This window comes from Oncorhynchus kisutch, linkage group LG4 (genome assembly GCF_002021735.2).
Source record: "Oncorhynchus kisutch isolate 150728-3 linkage group LG4, Okis_V2, whole genome shotgun sequence".
Taxonomy (NCBI): domain Eukaryota; kingdom Metazoa; phylum Chordata; class Actinopteri; order Salmoniformes; family Salmonidae; genus Oncorhynchus; species Oncorhynchus kisutch.
Genome location: NC_034177.2, coordinates 70717851 through 70738421, shown reverse-complemented (window position 1 = coordinate 70738421; position 20571 = coordinate 70717851). Strand labels below are relative to the sequence as shown.

General features: G+C 42.2%; 1 protein-coding gene across 1 annotated transcript; it reads right to left on the bottom strand.

Annotated features, from left to right (window-relative positions):
• Positions 1-4380: 4380 nt before the first annotated feature.
• On the bottom strand, positions 4381-12062 carry prokr1b (prokineticin receptor 1b). Its single transcript, XM_020480124.2, has 2 exons — positions 11387-12062; positions 4381-5092 (listed from the first exon to the last, which is right to left on the bottom strand). Exons 1-2 carry the CDS (start codon positions 11854-11856, stop codon positions 4381-4383), a joined length of 1182 nt encoding a protein of 393 aa, XP_020335713.1. The 5' UTR covers positions 11857-12062.
• Between the last annotated feature and the right edge of the window lie 8509 nt (positions 12063-20571).

The following is a 20571-nucleotide window of genomic DNA, read 5'->3' as shown; positions in this document are numbered from 1 at the left end:
CAGAAGTTTACATACACTCAATTAGTATTTGGTAGCATTGCTGTTTAAACTGTTTAACTTCGGTCAAACGTTTTGGGTAGCCTTTCACAAGCTTCCCACAATAAGTTGGGTGAATTTTGTCCCATTCCTCCTGACAGAGCTGATGTAACTGAGTCAGGTTTGTAGGCCTCCTTGCTCACACACGCTTTTTCAGTTCTGCCCATGTAACCGATGTGAAATGGCTAGCTAGTTAGCGGTGGTGCTAATAGCATTTCAATCGGTGTCTTCACTTGCTCTGAGACCTTGAAGTAGTGGTTCCCCTTGCTCGGCAAGGGCAGTGGCTTTTGTGGAGTGATGGGTAACGATGCTTCATGGGTGACTGTTGATGTGTGCAGAGGGTCCCTGGTTCGAGCCCGGGTCGGGGCGAGGGGACGGACGAAAGTCATAAAAGTGTAACACACCCACACATTTTCTATAGGATTGATGTCAGTGCTTTGTGATGGCTACTCCAATACCTTGACTTTGTTGTCCTTAAGCTATTTTGCCACAACTTTGGAGGTATGCTTAGGGTCATTGTTCATTTGGAAGACCCATTTGCGACCAAGCTTGAACTTCCTGACTGATGTCTTGAGATGTTGCTTCAATATATCCACATAATTTTCCAAGCTGTTTAAAGGCACAGTCAACTTACTGTATGTAAACTTCTGACCCACTGGAATTGTGATACAGTGAATAATAAGTGAAATAATCTGTCTGACTTCAGACTTCTACTGTATGTAACACCAGTCTTCCCTGTTTATTACCACCTGTAATTCTTGTTCCCATTTGTGTCTAGTAACATCTGTCTCTATTGGCATGTGATCTAATAACAATTTATGATCCTTAGAAATACACTTTACAGTTTTTTCACCATTGTCCAGTAATACATCTAGTTAAGAGGATGTTAGTTCCATCAGAGAACCCTGTTTCAATTGGACCATATGTCCAACTTGAAAAAATCTAAACAAATAGGTGGACAGAATACTGAATTTCTTAAGTACTTGGTTGAAAGAATAAAAGTACCATCCTGGAAGACATGGTTAATTTCCCTTATTCCTTTATCAATCCTGGATTTAACGGCATCATTCTTAAAACAAGATGAGAAGCAGGGATCTCAAAATATTGGTGCTAAAGGGAAGACCCAGTAATTGTAACCCAGTAACTTACGAAATGCCTTCCAAACTTATGGACTTCAAAATGACTGGGTAATTAGTAATCTCCTTTACCTCTTACAAACCAAAGGAGTGCAGATATTTCAACTCATATGGGAAGATGTCAAAGGATTCTACTCTTGCCCAATAACATAATCAGGTGTAAAACCATTGCTTAACTTGGGCGAGTTGTGTGCTGTCCAATAGTAAATACGTTATACGTTAGATAAATTCAGACCACCCGCCTTATATGGATGATACAGGACCTGGATGTGAAGTTTGAAGATTCTGAAACAAATAGAGAAATGTTGGTAATATTGATATTTTGATGGTATTAACTCTGCTTATAAGATAAATAGGAAGAAAGTCTAGAAACTCTGGTATGAGTTACCTGGTATGAAATTCCTAAGTACACTCTTAGAAAAAAAGGTGCTCTTTAGAACCTTTTGAGTTCCTTGTAGAACCCTTTCTACAGAGAGTTCTATCAAAACCAAAAATGATTATCCTATGGGGACAGCCAAATAAACCTTTTGGAACTATTTTTTTCTAAGAGTGTACTTAATAATCTTCATAGACCATTTCCATTTGAATTGGTCTTGTCAATATTTGGGATTGAAGGTAGATATGGGCATGATCTCTGTTGTTTTTGCTATATTTATTCTATCACAGACACCTTAATGCATACTTATAAATTATATGTCAGTTTAACATACGAATAAGATTTGAAAAAATATACTGAAACATTTTCCTTAAAGTATAATTGTTTGAGATACTTAAATACAATTGTGTCGTATTTAATTGAAATACTGTAGAATTCCATTTATTTCTATGGAGGACTGCTCCCAATTAGGAATGCCAATATGGCCGATCGACCGGCAGCTTCAAAGCCTCTCAATGGCCAATACATAGCATCGCAATCCAGCGTCTTTATAAATCATTGGTCCCACCCAGCATAGCGAGCTGCTTAGCATCTATCTCCTAATTTAATATACAATGAGTAAGGAGATTAGTAGTCTAGATCATAGATAAGGCAGTGTAGAGAAACACTTAAAATTAAAAGGAAGAAGACAGAAGGAAAAACACCCTTCATAGATAAAATAAATAAATAATAATAAGTCATTTAATTTCAGTATTTCAGTTAAATGTGAGCGCTATATTCTTTGTAATAACAAAATCATTATGACCAAGTGTTGTGTCAATCTTGGGCTATTCATTTGTCACTTTTTCTCTTATGAGGCGTCATATCAAAAGACGCTTGGCTTAATTAAATATAAATTGAAGGGTGAAACAGCATATTCAAGGAAAATAAGAGTGAAAAAAGTCAACTGGCTTTTTGAGTTCATTCCCATTCCATTGATCAACAGCAAATGAACAAATTGAAAAGGAATCTTACCACCTGACCATGATCCGTCCTGTGGCCATACAACCTTATATGTGACTTGCTCCATCCTTGTCAGTAGCATGGACCCTGACATATATAGTACCAGTCAAACGTTTGAACACACTTACTCATTCAAGGGTTTTTCTTTATTTAGACTATTTTCTACAGTGTAGAATGATAGTGAAGACATCAAAACTATGAAATAACACATACGCAAACCTGACGGGATGGCATATCTCTGCAGAATGCTGTGGTAGCAATGCTGGTTAAGTGTGCCTTGAATTCTAAATAAATCACTGACAGTGTCACCAGCAAAGCAGCCCCACACCATCACATCCCCTCCATGCTTCACGGTGGGAAGCACACATGCGGAGATCATCCGTTCACCTACTCTGCGTCTCACAAAGACACAACGGTTGGAACCAAAAATCTCAAATTTGGACTCATCAGACCGAAGGACAGATTTCCACCGGTCTAATGTCCATTGCTCGTGTTTCTTGGGCCAAGCAGGTCTCTTATTCTTATTGGTGTCCTTTAGTATTGATTTCCTTGAAGCAATTCGACCATGAAGGCCTGATTTACACAGTCTCCTCTGAACAATTGATGTTGACATGTCTGTTACTTATTTGGGCTGCAATCTGAGGTGCAATTAATTGCAGATTTCTGAGGCTGGTTACTCTAAGGAACTTATCCTCTGTAGCAGAGGTAACTCTGCTTCTTCCTGTCCTGTGCCGGTCTTTATGATTGCCAGTTTAATCATAGCGCTTGATGGTTTTTGTGACTGCACTCAAAGAAACTTTATAAGTTCTTGATATTTTCCAGATTGACTGACCTTCGTGTCTTAAAATAATGATGGTAAGTCATTTCTCTTTGCTTATTTGAGCTGCTCTTGCCATAATATGGATTTGGTCTTATGGCAAATAGGGCTATCTTCTGTAAACCACCCCTAACTTGTCACAACACAACTGATTGGCTCAACGCATTAAGAAGGAAATAAATTCCACAAATTAACATTTAACAGGGCACACCTTTTAATTGAAATACATTCCAGGTGACTACCTCATGAAGCTGGTTGAGAGAATACCAGAAGTGTGCAAAGCTCTCATCAAGGCAAAGGGTGACTACTTTTAGGAACATCAAATATAAAACATATTTTGATTTGTTTAACACTTTTTTGATTACTACATGATTCCATATGTGTTATTTCATCGTTTTTATGTCTTTACTATTATTCTACAATGTAGAAAATAGTCAAAATAAAGAAGAACCTGTGAATAAGTAGGTATGTCTTAACGTTTTACTAGTAATGTATATTGGACTCAGTATATTGTTGAGAAGATGAGATTCTGAGCTTTAGAACAATATCCAACGTGTGCAACCAATCTCAGAATATAGTGCAGCAGAGCTTGTTCAAACGGAAGTGTCACTGATCGGCTGTTTAGAGAAAATCAACCCTGAAGTGTGTTATTCATTTTCAGGAAATGCACTGATGGCTTGTAGGCTATTTGATCAGTAGATTAATTGCTGCAATTTTGAGCAGAATAAAGGAGAATACCATTTTTTTTCTTACATTTGAAATTGAATAAATGTTTGTTAAGAGCAGCTGGCCGACTCGTGTGTTCACTGAATGCTGCCAAAACAGGAATTGAAATATCCCTTTTCAACAGTATTGTGTATGTGATCACTGAGATGGTGTGAGGATGTCATAAAACAATATTAACATTAGTTTCTGTCGTTTCTGTAAAGGTTTCTGTTGTGCCAAAACACCAACAAAGACATCTACCTGACAACATCACAAGATCTGAATGTTTCAAAATGGCGTCTCCTCGTTTATCTCAGGCGAATGCATTCAACCTCCTCGGTCAACGGCATGGAGGACGTCCGGATATCTGTCTCGTCCACAGTCTTACTGGGAGCGTAGGTGGACCTCCAGCGCAGCAGCACAATCCTTTTCAGGTACTTGACCGTGTTGTTCTTGACACTGACAAAGCAGAAGGTGTTTATCATGCTGTTGCTCATGGCGATGCACTCAATAATGTAGAAGGCCACCAGGGAGTTCCTCTGGCGGGAGATGATCGTCGGGTGGAAGTCTCGTAGGATGGTGAAGCCGTAATATGGTGCCCAGCACAGAATGTATGCTGTCAGGATCCCGATCAGGACCATGACTGTCTTCCGCCGACAACGCAATCTCTTCCGGATCTGCTCCGTCTGGAAGCCCGGGACACTCTTGAACCAGAGCTCACGGGAGATCCGTGCGTAACATATCGCCATGACAAAAACGGGCCAAAGGAACTCCAGGGCAAATATAAACAGGAAGTAGGAGCGGTAGTAGGCCTGCTGGTCCACAGGCCAGATCTGGGCACAGAAGGTCTTGTGGGTGTTCTGAGAGGTGCTGGCACCGCCATGAGGGTACATGGTCTCGGAGGCAAAGTAGGCAGAAGGGATGGAGATGAGGATTGGTACAACCCAGACACCAGTGATCAGACAGTAGGCCGTCTGGTACTTCATACGAGGCCTCAAAGGATGGACGATGGCCATGTACCTGAGGACAGAGGAGAGGGTGTATTAAGGTACATACAAATTAGCAAATAGCCCGGTTAGCAAATGTGCGGGAGCACTGGTTGGTTGGGCCAACTGAGGTAGTATGTACATGGAGGGGGCATACAATGCAAATAGTCCGGGTAGCCATTTGATTACCTGTTCAGGAGTCTTATGGCTTGGGGGTAAAAACTGTTGGGAAGCCTTTTTGTCCTAGACTTGGCACTCCGGTACCGTAAACTTTGCTGTTACATGTATACTGGGGTAGCGGTATAAAGTGGGGAGAACAATTATTTGATACACTGCCGATTTTGCAGGATTTCCTACTTACAAAGCATGTAGAGGTCTGTCATTTTTATCGTAGGTACACTTCAACTGTGAGAGACAGAATCTTAAACAAAAATCCAGAAAATCACATTGTATGATTTTTAAGTAATTCATTTGCATTTTATTGCATGACATAAGTATTTGATACATCAGAAAAGCAGAACTTAATATTTGATACATAAACCTTTGTTTTCAATTACAGAGATCATACCTTTCCTGTAGTTCTTGACCAGGTTTGCACACACTGCAGCAGGGATTTTGGCCCACTCCTCCATACAGACCGTCTCTAGATCCTTCAGATTTCAGGGCTGTCGCTGGGCAATATGGACTTTCAGCTCCCTCCAAAGATTTTCTATTGGGTTCAGGTCTGGAGACTGGCTAAGCCACTCCAGGACCTTGAGATGCTTCTTACGGAGCCACTCCTTAGGTGCCCTGGCTGTGTATTTTGGGTCGTTGTCATGCTGGAAGACCCAGCCACGACCCATCTTCAATGCTCTTACTGAGGGAAGGAGGTTGTTGGCCAAGATCTCGCGATACATTGCCCCATCCATCCTCCCCTCAATACGGTGCAGTCGTCCTGTCCTCTTTGCAGAAAAACATCCCCAAAGAATGATGTTTCCACCTCCATGCTTCACATTTGGGATGGTGTTCTTGGGGTTGTACTCATCCTTCTTCTTCCTCCAAACATGGCGAGTGGAGTTTAGACCAAAAAGCTCTATTTTTGTCTCATCAGATCACAGGACCTTCTCTCATTCCTCCTCTGGATCATCCAGATGGTCAAACTTCAGATGGGCCTGGACATGCGCTTGCTTGAGTAGGGGGACCTTGCCTGCGCTGCAGGATTTTAATCCATGATGGCGTAGTGTGTTACTAATGGTTTTCTTTGAGACTGTGGTCCCAGCTCTCTTCAGGTGATTGACCAGGTCCTGCCGTGTAGGTCTGGGCTGATCCCTCACCTTCCTCATGATCATTGATGCCCCACGAGGTGAGATCTTGCATGGAGCCGCAGCCAAAGGGGATTGACTGTCATCTTGAACTTCTTCCATTTTCTAATAATTGCGCCAACAGTTGTTGCCTTCTCACCAAGCTGCTTGCCTATTGTCCTGTAGCCCATCCCAGCCTTGTGCAGGTCTACAATTTTAACCCGGATGTCCTTATACAGCTCTCCGGTCTTGGCCATTGTGGAGAGGTTGGAGTCTGTTTGAGTGTGTGGACAGGTGTCTTTTATACAGGTAACAAGTTCAAACAGGTGCAGTTAATACAGGTAATGAGTGGAGAACAGGAGGGCTTCTTAAAGAAAAACTAACAGGTCTGTGAGAGCCGGAATTCTTACTGGTTGGTAGGTGATCAAATACTTATGTGATGCAATAAAATGCAAATTCATTACTTAAAAATCATACAATGTGATTTCCTGGATTTTTTTAGATAGATAGTACTTATACTATCTATACTTATACTATAAATCGTGTTTTTGGTCAAACTGAGCTTTTAAACCCACCTCTCATCTATTCTCCCTCCCATCTCTCTTTGTAAACCACCCTCTTATGATTTCCATGTGCCATATATTTTTCTGCTGTGCTATGATGTTTGACATAAATTCTGAACCTGTCTAGTTGCATAGTATACCGTATACAGATTGTGAGTATCCTGCCTTGGCCAATCGTGCTGTTAACTTCTTACGGCTGAAATCCTGTTAAAGGGATCGATTTGACAACAGCCAGTGAAAGTGCAGGGCGCCAAATTCAAACAACAGAAATCTCATAATTAAAATTCCTCAAACGCACAATTATTATACACCTTTTTAAAGATAACTTGTTGTTAATCTCACCACAGTGTCCGATTTCAAAAAGGCTTTACGACGAAAGCATACCATGTGATTATGTTAGGTCAGCACCTAGTCACAGAAAAACACAGCCATTTTTCCAGCCGAAGAGAGGAGTCACAAAAAGCAGAAATAGAGAAAATGTATCACTAACTTTTGATGATCTTCATCAGATGACACTCATAGGACTTCATGTTACACAATACATTTATGTTTCGTTCGATAAAGTTCATATTTATATCCAAAAATCTCAGTTTACATTGGCGCGTTATGTTCAGTAATGTTTTGCTTCCAAAACATCCAGTGATTTTTGCAGAGAGGTACATCAGTTTACAGAAATACTCATCATAAATGTTGATGAAAATACAAGTGTTATACATGGAATTAAATATATACTTTTCCTTAATCTCCCAGTGTCTGGTGGAAAGCAGACTGAACCAGGTTTTCCTTTACGATTTTACCTGTGCTTAGCTCCAGTCCTTGTATTTTTTATCCTGAAAAACTCCCCAGCCCTTAACGATTACATGCATAACCTAACTGATGCAGCCACCACTATGCTTTAAAATATGGAGTGTCGTACTCAGTAATGTGTTACATTGGACTTGCCCCAAACATAACACTTTGTATTCAGGACAAAAAAGACAATTGCTTTGTCATCTTTTTTGCAGTATTACTTTAGTGTCTTGTTGCAAACAGGATGCATGTTTTGGAATATTTGTACTCTGTACAGGCTTAATTTTTTCACTATTTCAATTAGGTTAGTATTGTGGAGTAACTACAATTAAACTCTGTAACTGTTTTAAAGTCACCATTGGCCTCATGGTGAAATCGCTTAGCGGTTTCCTTCCTCTCCAGCAACTGAGTTAGGAAGGATGCCTGTATCTTTGTAGTGACTGGGTATATTGATACATCATCCAAAGTGTAGTTCATAACTTCACCATGATCAAAATGTCTGCTTTGTTTTTCCCATCTACCTATAGATGCCCTTCTTTGCAGGGCCAATTATGAAACTTCAGAAGCTTTCTTTTAAGACATTTGGTCCTAGAGTCATGAAATGTTCAAAGTACATTGAGGGGGGTAAAGAAAATGGCTAAAATTGAATTTGCAATGGTTGCTGCTGTGGCTAATTCTGTGGCTAATATAGACACAAGCCATTGACATTAACAACATTTTATACAACATTCTTCTTTCATAATTGCGTTTTGATACAGTTTTGGATTTAAAGTATGGTGTTCAAGCAAAGAAAACATGAGACTGGTCTTTTTGATGAGGAACAAATAAAGCAGCTAAATGCCGCTTGAGGGTAGTCGATTATTTCCTGTACAGCAGGCTGATCTTTTATTAAAGATGTGCCCCAATAGCTTAACTTCCTCCTCTCTCTTTTAGTTTGTTTAGAAAATATTTGAAAGGTGGAAACTGTATGTAAGAAACTCCATCAAACCAACCTGTGGGTTTGTGGAAAGTTTGTACACTACCGTTCAAAAGTTTGGGGTCACTTAGAATTTTTTTAATTTTTTTAAAGAAAGTGTCAGCGTCGTGTGTATAGATGGCAGGGAAGTCAGGCGCAGGAGAGTCAAAATGGAGTGTAAATGGAGTCTTTTAATAAATGTCAACAGAACATGCTCCATAACACTAAAAGTACAGACATGAAAAAACATGGGTACGAGGACCCGTCGCGCACCAACAAAAAAATAACAACACTGACAATAAAACAATCTCTGACAAAGACATGAGGGGAAACAGAGGGTTAAATACACAACAGGTAATGAATGGGATTTGAAAACAGGTGTGTGGGAAGACAAGACAAAACCAATGGAAAATTAAAAATGGATCAATGATGGCTAGAAGAACGGTGACGTCGAACGCTGAGCACCGCCCGAACAAGGAGAGGCAACGACTTCGGCAGAAGTCGTGACAGAAAGGCACATTGTTTGTCCATTAAAATAACATCAAATTGATCAGAAATACAGTGTAGACATTGTTAAATGTTGTAAATGACTACTGAAGCTGGAAACGGCAGATTTTTAATGGAATATCTACATAGGTGCATCTACATTTTCTGCAACCATCACTCCTGTTTTCCAATGGCACGTTGTGTTAGCTAATCCAAGTTTATAATTTGAAAAGGTTAAATGATCATTAGCAAACCCTTTTGCAATTATGTTAGCACAGCTGAAAACTGTTGTTGAGTGCCCTGAGAGTCGGGAAGCAAGTACAGGGAGTGAGTGTTTTAATAAATAAACATGAAACACAAACGCACCAACATGAAACAGAGTCAATAACACCTGAGGAAAGAACCAAGAGGAGGGACAGATATAGGGAAGATAATCAAGGAGGTGATGGAGTCCAGGTGAGTGTCATGAGGCGCTGGTGTGCTTGACGACGGTGACAGGTGTGCGGGGTAATCAGTAGCCTGATGACCTTGAGGCCGGAGAGTGTATAGGTGACAGTACCCCCTCCCCGACACGCAGCTCTTGCCGCAGGACGCTGACAAAGGGGACGAACCCAGGGATCAGGAGCGGACCGGTCACCCCTGCTGAAGCGCGGGACCCTGCCACACCGGCTGAGGCATGGGAACCTGTCGAGCCGGCTGGGGCGCGGTAACCTGCCAGACCAGCTGAGGCAGGGGAGCCTGGCGATCCGGCTGAGGCATGAGAGCCTGACGATCCAGCTGAGGCATGAGAGCCTGACGATCCAGCTGAGGCATGAGAGCCTGACGAGCCGGTGGAAGCAGGGGAGCCTGGCGATCTGGCGGAGGCATGAAAGCCCGATGAGCCGGCTGTAGCAGGGGAGCCTGACAAGCCAGTGGAGGCAGGGGAGCCTGACGAGCCGGTGGAAGCAGGGGAGCCTGGCGATCTGGCGGAGGCATGAAAGCCCGATGAGCCGGCTGTAGCAGGGGAGCCTGGCAATCCGGCTGAGGCATGAGAGCCTGACAAGCCGGTGGAGGCAGGGGAGTCTGGCAATCTGGCTGAGGCATGAGAGCCTGTAACGGCTCCCAGACCCAAAGTCATTTACACTGTCACAAAAAAACACTCCCTGATGCTTCTCTTAGGTGAGGTGTTATTCTGTAATGAGCGCGCTGAGACTCGGGAAGCAAGTACGGGGAGTGAGTGTTTTAATAAGTAAAGAAAACAATAAACACGAAACACAAACAACGCACTGACATGAAACAGAGTCAAAAACACTTGAAGAAAGAACCAAGGGGAGTAACATATATAGGGAAGATAATGAATGAGGTAATGGAGTCCAGGTGAGTGTCATGAGGTGCTGGTGCGCTTGACGATGGTGACAGGTGTGCGGGATAATCAGCAGCCTGATGACCTAGAGGCCGGAGAGGGAGTATACGCGACAGTTGTTCTGATTTTAAAAAAGCAAAAAAATGGACTTCTTTACACTAATTTAGTATCTGGAGAATCAGCATTTGTGGGTTCGATTACAGGCTCAAAATGGCCAAAAACTTCTGAAACTCGTCAGTCTATTCTTGTTCTGAGAAATATTCCATTGCAGAAATTGCCAAGAAACTGAAGATCTCGTACAACACTGTGTACTACTCCTTTCACAGAACAGAGCAAACTGTCCCTAACCAAAATAGAAAGAGGAGTGGGAGGCCCCGGTGCACAACTGAGCATGAGGACAAGAACGTTAGAGAGTCTAGTTTGAGAAACAGATACCTCACAAGTCCTCAACAGTCTCAACGTCAACAGTGAAGAGGCGACTCCGGGTTGTTGGCCTTCTAGGCAGAGTTGCAAAGAAAAAGCCATATATCAGACTGGCCAATAAAAACAAAATATTAAGATGGGCAAAAGAACACATACACTGGACAGAGGAACTCTGCCTAGAAGGCCAGCATCCCGGAGTCGCCTCTTCACTGTTGACGTTGAGACTGGTGTTTTGTGGGTACTATTTAATGAAGCTGCAAAAAAGGAAGGAAGACACTTACAGGGGAAAATGTAGAGACATTGACACTGACTTTGATGGCAGACTATGCTAGCTAAGTCACTTATTGATTGCTACAAGGCTGAAACAAGGGGCAAGGTGCCTTCAACAAGATAAAACTCCTGACAAGTGCAAGGCAATTAGTGGACACACGCACACACACACACCTGTCATTGAAAGATGCTAATAAAAGGGGATAAGGCACTGACCCACCTGTCTGCAGCGATAGCCAGCAGTGCGTTAGTGGACACGTAGAGAGACACAGTCCTGATGTAGTTGACAGAGGCACACAGCACCAGGCCATAGTCCCAGGACAACTGCTTCACCACATAGTAATCCACCAGGAACGGACAGCACACCACTGACACTATGAAGTCTGATATAGCCAGATTAGCTATGAGCAGGTTAGTGAGGTTACGTAGCTTCTTGTACCGGGCCAAAGTAGCAATAAACAGGAAGTTGCCAACACCGCAGACGAGCATAATGCAGATGAGCACCATGGCGATGACGATGGTGGCAACGAAGAAGGCTGTGCCCTGCGTAGTGTCGGGAATCTCATTGTCGGGAATACCATAGTCTGTGTCGTAGTTATCCGTAAACGGGTCCAGCTCGCTTCCTCCCAGCACGTGGCCAGAGGTCTCAGCGTACACTGCAGCCAGCTGGCTGATGTTGGGATCTCCCATGGTGACTTCCCAATAAGTTTTAGGTTTCTTGTTTTAATTTGTGTTTTCTTTCTAAATTATTTCAGTGTATTCCAGGAACCATTTCAGAAGGTTTTTGGGTCATGGTGTCAGTGTCTTGCAGGAACTATGGAGGTGGATGAGGGAGGGTCTTTTTGAGTGTAGAGAAGATCCCACTTGTCACTCAGACAGCCAAGAGAACATCTTCGACTGACCTGCAACACAGTTGTTCTCAACTTAGACTCACAGAGAGACCAGAGAATGTGTGAAAATTCATTAAACATTGATTTCAGATTCAAACATGCTCCCCGGATCAAATAAGCATGAATAAATGTAGCATCTTGTGTGTGCTGCTGTTGACATTGCAGAGTTGGTAAAATAATCATGAAACCCGCTATGACAATTTATTTTCTGTTCAACAGTTTTATTATTGGTCAATGACACAGATTCTTGCCCCCAGTCTGCTCTCTATTGAAGAGCAACCTTGGGTTATGTACCTAGCAAGTATGTTGTAAAATTATTCACTTCAATCCACATGAATGGACATTGCGTCAGAGTGATTTGTGGTCAGGAGATAGAATAACCATGACAAAGCCGAAAGATAATTAGCCAATTTACTCTCATTGTTAGAATAATAATGTGGAATAAGAGCCAGCTGTAATAACCTGGACACCATCTGACACACAATAGAGTGTTATGAAACACTCAGAAAAAAGGCTTAACACTGACTCAATAGACAAGCCCTCCACAAACAACATCAACACTCTTGGCAAGGGAGAGAGAGTGTGTGTGGAGGGCAGAGGACAGGAAGCAAGTGACAGAGTGGTTGGGGGAAGAAATATCACTTGTATGAGAGATAGATAGATAGATAGATAGATAGATAGATAGATAGATAGATAGATAGATAGATAGATAGATAGATAGATAGATAGATAGATAGATAGATAGATAGATAGATAGATAGATAGATAGATAGATAGATAGATAGATAGATAGATAGATAGATAGATAGATAGATAGATAGATAGATAGATAGATAGATAGATAGATAGATAGATAGATAGATAGATAGAAAGATAGAAAGAAAGAAAGAAAGAGATAGCGAGAGAGGGACAGAAAGAGACGCAAATAATACTATTCAAAGCTGTTGGGGAAATATAGCAACAATCATGCACACATATGCAAATCAACAAATTAAATAATCACATGTTGCAATTAAATGCAAACTGAGTTCGCTAATTGCACCTTGAAAAAGTGAGGAGGTGGTATATTGCATTAAATGGTTTCTTATACAAACAGGCTCGTCTCTATTTAACCAAACCACTGGGACTAGATCATTTAGCCCTACTTTACAATGAACCATGGCATACCTGTCACCTTTGGAGTTCCAGCTAACTTAATTTACATCTGTGATTAGACTGTTAGGCTATGTCGAATTATCAAGTGCAGAAAACATCCGATCTTTCTCTCACACCAATGGATAACAATATGAATTAGGACTTATGCACTGTCCAATTAAGCATCACACAGACATTTAAGATTGAAGCTTTAACTTTAAAAAAGTTATTGGCCTATATAATATTTAATGAGCTGAAGCTGCACCACTGTGTTGTCAAGAGTAATCCCAACTGATAGGCTACAGACACCCGACGATGCACGCACAAGGTATTTTCCTACATGCGTTTTCAACATGTGAAATGGATTCCATCCCATTAAACCTCTTTGAATGAAATAAGCAAGTGGACGTGGGCTAGAGAAAACCAAAGAAATCCGTCACTGTGGGTACATTATTCAACAACGCAGTGTAAATTACATTTTGCAAAGATTTACCGTTGTGGAAAGTAACATTAAAACTCGTCTCTCAAAAAGATCACCAATTTGATACATAAGAAACTGAAAGTATATCCAGAATACTGACTTGCTTTCAGAAGATCCCAGGAATTGTGGTCTTTTCGCATGATCAATCTCATCTTGAGCAGTTCATGTATTTAACATGTAGTCTAGCCCACGTCCCCAGGCAATGACATTCCGTAGGCTATTGTAAGAAAACAACAGGTCCTCTCCTCTTCATCCCTCCAAATGCACTGTCGCTCCTGTCTTTCCTGCTGTTCTCTCCTCTCCACCAACGTGCTCCTAGAGAATAAAAAAATATGCTTCCTCCTCCTCTCCCTCTCTGTGACACATACTGTTTCTTCTTTTCTACCAGACAGGCTTCCTCTCTAGCTGAGAAGATGTTTTAGAAAGGTGTCCTGTCTCAAGTCTTGAATGCAGGGTGAGTGTAATGTATGTGTGATATTGCTCACTCAGTCACTAGTTGGATACATCTTGTCCAGTTCCCTGTATTGACAGCTAGCACGTATGGTGGAAAATTGCAAGACTATGTTATAATACTTTTATTGCATCAAATGGTTGTTTTATGCAACAGAATAGAGTATTCTTAACTATTTTGAGTGTGTTCTACTGAGAATTGGCCTCTGGGAGATAACACTGACAGGAGATGTATGTCTTTTGGGTGATAAAACCTAAAGAGCATTCCAGAGCATGAGTTAATGTTTCTGTTCTATACCGTACCAGGAAGAGATGGTTCCAGTTTGGAGTCAGAGGGCCAGACACTGGTCTCTACACAATGAAAACTGTTGACACAGCAGATACTGTCTGCTATGTATTAGAGGTATCTTTCATACAAATCTTAACCTTGTGACCCATTCTATATATCTGTTCGTCATGTAGGTTGAAAGGGGTGTACCTTGGCTATAAAAGACCTTTGTACTTTTGTCTCAGGGGCTCTCAACGAATCATCTAAGTGTGAATCGTCGACCAGCCATGACCAGCCATCATTACCGTAGAGCACTCAATCGATTCACTTTATTAATAAGTGATTCAAGATTTAGTTTAAGTATAACTCTGACTTGCGTGATAAGTTTGTCTCTCATTTGATAGTAAAGAAACTAACCACCACACATGACATCACTGGCTTTGCTAATTGAATTGTGGTGCACCTGTTATAACGTTATAGTCTACTCAAAGGGGAGATTTTCCAGTACCTTTGCAGAGGTCACAGTTCGCTCACTCATGGGGCCACACTGTTTAATACGTTTCTAAAAGACAAATTCAAGACTAGGCCTAATGGGTGACATTTCTATTCTCTAAGTGACATTTTAACAAATTAGCTAGTTTGTATAATCACAAAATGTCCTTCAGATTAATACTTTGGCATTAGAGCACGCATTTTAGCAATCAGTTATGTCAATGGCCAGACTGCATGTTACCCCTGGAAGCAATTCAATTGTTTTCCATTGGAAATACATGCACTGGTGGTTGAATACATGTGAAAATATACAGATGAAGCATATACATTTTAACTCATTAGTTTTGATAATGAACATGCATCTGATAATGAATATGCATATTTAAATGTGTATGATGTGAGAATGTGTGTGTATGTGATTCTTTTAATGAAGGTGATGCCAAAGAAAAATGTCCATCCTGGATGGACAATAAAGTTTTATTCTATTCTATTGAATGTCAACTTCCACTGTCCTCTTTGCTGAATATGTTTCACATGTTCACAGCTCATTTGTGAATGCATCTTTTTTGGAAAGCAAGTTAGTGAGGGTATTAGTTTTCCTTTGTACCAGTGATGAGAATAACTATCTTCAAAGTATTAACTCTGGACGCCGGGTTGTGAAGTGAAAGCTTCTTTTAGTAATACTACTTGTTCACGTTACATTTAACAACTTTAGATGCCACAAACAATAAAAGAAAGTTGCTAGTGAAAGTCCGGATAATCACTTGTCACTTGTACATAACTGGCGTGTTCTTCGTTTTTCTACTACCTGTCGCAAGGCATTCTGGTACTTGCAGTCAGTAGCGTAATGCAGTACTAACCAATACAACATAAATATGTATGTAGTGCTCTAAATCTCCATCACACAAATTCTAATACAATTGCATATGTAAATAACTGTAAAGAGAATATCTTTATATACAGCTCAATGGGTTAACTTTAAACATTAACACTGTAACCCATTAAAAGTTACAACATCCTCCCCCTGATGAAAAACTGTCTTCATCTAAATCTCTAAGCAGTATATCAACTGAATAGGTCTTCTCAACAAAGTACCTGAAGCAGTACGAATTGAATATGACCTAACTAGGCCATCAATCTTTCCTAGTTTCCAGGTTTGTCTGGGGGGGTTATCTTCTCCGATGAGTACCACGTCACCCACTTTCAGTGGGGTGGGCTGTGGTGTGTCACAGTGGTGTGCTGACTTTAGATCCAGCAAGTAGCCTCTTCGCCAGCTGTTCCAGAAGCTGGTCACAAATCTCTGCCTGTATTCCATCTGAGTGTTATTTTCTCCTTGTGTCTAGCAGAGAGGATGTAGATATCCCTAGCAGAGAGGATGTAGATATCCCTAGCAGAGAGGATGTAGATATCCCTAACAGAGAGGATGTAGATATCCCTAGCAGAGAGAATGTAGATATCCCTAGCAGAGAGGATGTAGATATCCCTAACAGAGAGGATGTAGATATCCCTAGCAGAGAGAATGTAGATATCCCTAGCAGAGAGATCTGTTTTTGTTCCATTTGCAGTGTGATCATCCGGTTGTTTGCTAGTCTCACTCCAATCACAGCTCCCATGAGCTCCAGGCGTGGCAGATTCATTTTCTTGAATGGACTTGGATGCGCCTAGACTTCGTTGTTTCCGTGTCTTGTGATTCACCTTGTAAGTAAGCTACTGCACCGTAAGCCCATTCACTTGCGCTACAGAACACGTGTAGTTTCAGTGTGTGGCTGTTCTGTGGCCACATATCTGTTCTGTACCTCCTTGGTATGGCGAGGTGGTGTAACTGGGTTAGTTCTGAACACCACTGTTGCCATTCTCGTGTTAGATCAGGTGGTAATTCTTCAACCCAGCTGAGTCCCCTCTCCCATATTTCCTGGAACATGCACTTGATCCTGATGGTGAAGAGGGTCAGGAAACCAAAAGGGTTGAAGATACGTGCAGACGACTGCAGAACACTTCTCGTTGTGTTTTCCTTTTGCTTTAGAATGCTCAGTAGCGGCCTGAGGTTCAAACACAAAGTAATCTGTTCCTGGTCTCCATACTAAACCTAAAACCGTCAGCACTTCTCCATGTGTTTCTAGCGCCAACGGGTGGTCAGTTGTCGTACTCTCCCATTTTGTTTTCAGTTCAGGTGAGTTGGTCATCCACTTGCAGAGGTCCATGCCTGCAATCGACAGCATTCGCTTTGCAGTTGTTGTCACAAGGTAAGCCTCTTCAACATCTCGTGAACTTGCAATGAAGTCATGTACATACAGTGACTCTCTTAATATGTCTACAACTTCTGGTTACTTTGTTTCATATTGTTTCAGGTGCTTCCTGATTGTAGCTGCCAGCAAGAATGGACTTGGGGAAGCTCCATATATCACTCTTTTTATCCTACGCACACGCAGCTCCTCTTCATTTTCTCCCCTTGGTGGGCCTGTGAGCCATTGGAATTTCATGGCGTCTCTGTCCCTCTCTGCTAGGGATATCTGCAGGAAAGCCTTCTTGATGTATGCCATGAATGCGATCTCATGTAGTATGAACCTTATCAGAACGCTGAGCAGATCAAGATTCAGGTTTGTTCCTGTGAGTAGACAGTCATTGAGGGATGGACAGTCATCTTCATGGGATGAGGCATCAAACACCACTCTCAGTTTTGTCATAACCTTACCTTCTCAGATGGTGAGGTGAGGTAAGTAGTATTTTACATTGTCTGTGCTTGATACGTTGTCCTTGTGCACATCCTCTGCCTGTTGTAAGTAGTCCTCTACTACTTCATTGTATCTGCTGTACAGCATCACATCCTTCTTCAGTCTCTTATTCAGTCCTTCAACCGTTTCTTGGCGATTCTATCGTTGTCTCGTTTCCATGGAAACCATGTGGTATCGTCCCTCTTTGAAGGTGGTTGTTTTCTCAAACCTCTGTAGAGCCTTGTTTTCTTCTGGGTTCTGTGTTTTCTCGCTTATAATACCCAGAGACTCAAGCTCCCGGAATAGTGTGTCTTCATCAAGTGGGATGAACATGCATGTTGCCTTGGCGTCACTTGACATGGACACTGGTCCCTGCACCGACCATCCAAAGGTGCTCTCTAAAGCAACCAGCGTCTCCGTCAGTCGCTCCACTCTGCCTGATACCATCTGCCAGTAGTAATCTGCTCCTATCAGGACAGAGAGTTCAGGATCATTGTCATCTCCTGGAAAGTCTGTGAGCTGCAGTCCCTTTCTATTGAGCTCATGTTTAACCTGTTCACCGGGAACCTTCATCACAGCTGTGCACACTTGTGTGGTTTCAAATGCCTCTATTACTATTCTCTGCTGTGTGTCCCAGACATTCTCCAAGATGACTTTCACTGTGTTGCGTTGGGGCTTTGCTGAAGCAGAGGAGCCAAACATGTGAAGAGTGAGTGCCTCTTGTCTGATTACTGGTATCATCAAGCCCTTCTCAAGGTTTTCATGTACGAAGCTTCTCTGATTGCCTCCATCTAGTAAGCAATGAGCTATCTTCCTACCCGATGAGCCTTCTACCCATACCTTTGTCGTTTGTAGCTGTTCTGTCCATCTAGTTTCATCTTCACTGAATGGGGAATAACTGAGGAAACAACAGCATCTGCAGAAACAGTAGGGGGTTGCACCTCACTCCTCTTACCAGTACCTCACTCCTCTTACCAGCACCTCACTCCTCTTGCGTGTAGCAATATTGTGGTCAGGGCAGTTTGTGGTCTGCACTATCACAGAATAGACCGTTTTGTTCCTTCTTGCTGGCTGTGTGCAGTGCCACAGCAGATGGCACCTTGGGTCTTTTTATTTTAATTTCATTGGAGGAGCAAGACTTGTTCCATGGTTTGCTCTCTTTCTGTTGGTTGCATGATCTTGTCATTTGTAGTGCTCTCCCCCTGCTCTGAACCTCCTTCTGTAGGAAACTGATGATTCCATCCATCATCTACTCCCCTATGATGACTATAGTCAAGAGCTATGTCCTCTGGAATCATCAACAGTAAGATTGGGCATAGTAGGCTTCCATAGGTTTCTGACACTACACCCAGTGACTCCAAGCTCTTAATCTGAATTTCACATTCATCATATAGCTGCCTCAATGCATTTAGAACAGAGGATTTTTTCACAGGATTAAGATTCCGCAGCTTTACCATGTGAGCACTAATCACAAGATCTTTCCTTTCAAATCTGCTCTTGAGCAGAGCGATTGCATCATCATAGTTTCTGTCTGTTAACATCAGTCCTGCTACTGCCTCAGCAGCTGGTCCAGTGAGATACGTTTTCAGATAGGTAAACTTCTCTTTATTACACAGTGAATCATTGTTGTGAATAGCAGTCTCATACTTGCTCCAAAACTCCTGCCACATACTGACATCTCCATAGAATTTTTCAATAGTCAACTTTGGTAGCCTTACTGATTGTCTCTGTGATCTGTTTGAGTTAGCATCAATCACCCATGCTGATAGTGGATTGAGGTCCTGTTTTTTCTTTACCACCCATTGTGTACGGCTCTTCAGCATGATAACACGCTCTTTGTAATCCTTGCATGCAAACTCCGCCTCCAATCCGTCCAATGGCGTTAACTGTTCAATTCCATGATCAAGTTCAAACAAGCTGTCCTCCTTAGCTGACAGGAATTCCAACAATGTACTCAAGTGATCGGTATCCGGACTTGACTGGATTATTTCCACGTCAATCTGATTCAAAATCCGTGTTGAGGCACCTCGATTGGTACCCCGCTTTCGTCTCATTCTTTCTGCATTATGCCGACGTTCCTCCTCAGCCATTTCAGCCTCTTCATCCCTATGATCTTCGTTGCAGCTCATTCTTCCCAGGTTTTGGCACCGAAAATAACTATCTTCAAAGTAATGACTCTGGACGTCGGGTTGTGAAGTGAACTCTTCTTTTAGTAATAATACTTGTTCACATTACATTTAACAACTTTCGATTCTACAAACAATAAAATAAAGTTGTTAGGGAAAGACAGGATAATCAGTTGTCACATAACTGGCGCATTCTTCGCTTTTCTACTACCTGTCGCAAGGCATTCTGGTACTTGCAGTCAATAGCCTAATCCAGTACTAACCAATTGTTACGAGAAATGAGTGAGGAGGTGTGGAGTCAGGCGCAGAGAGCAAAAGATGTGGGAAGAAACACGCTTTAATGTCCCGGAAACATAACATGAACCAAAAGTAGAAAAACAAATGATCAGAAATATAAACGGACAGCGTGAAACCCAAATACAAACAAAAACACTCAAACAACAAAACAGACTAACAAGCCCGCACGAAACAGAAGCGGGCTGAACAAACTATATATAACCCTCCCCTAACAACCAAACAAGAAACAGGTGATACCAATCAGACAAAACCAAAGGAACACAGAACAACGGATCGGCGATAGCTAGTAGACCGGCGACGACGACCGCCGAGCGCCACCCGAACAAGAAGGGGAGTCACCTTCGGTAATATTCGTGACAGTACCCCCCCCCTGACGCGCAGCTCCCGCAGCGCGCCGACGCCGGCCTCGGGGACGACCCGGGGGCCGAGGCGCTGGGCGATCCGGACGGAGGCGATGGAACTCACTCAACATAGATGGATCTAGAATATCCCTCACCGGAACCCAGCACCTCTCCTCCGGACCGTACCCCTCCCAGTCAACGAGGTACTGCAAGCC

Excerpts from the sequence above, each read along its gene's own strand:
- prokr1b (XM_020480124.2), bottom strand. The coding sequence starts at position 11,856 with ATGGGAGATCCCAACATCAGCCAGCTGGCTGCAGTGTACGCTGAGACC. Across the intron at positions 5,093-11,386 it reads CTGGCTATCGCTGCAGACAG|GTACATGGCCATCGTCCATC; the intron begins GTGGGTCAGTGC and ends CTCTGTCCTCAG.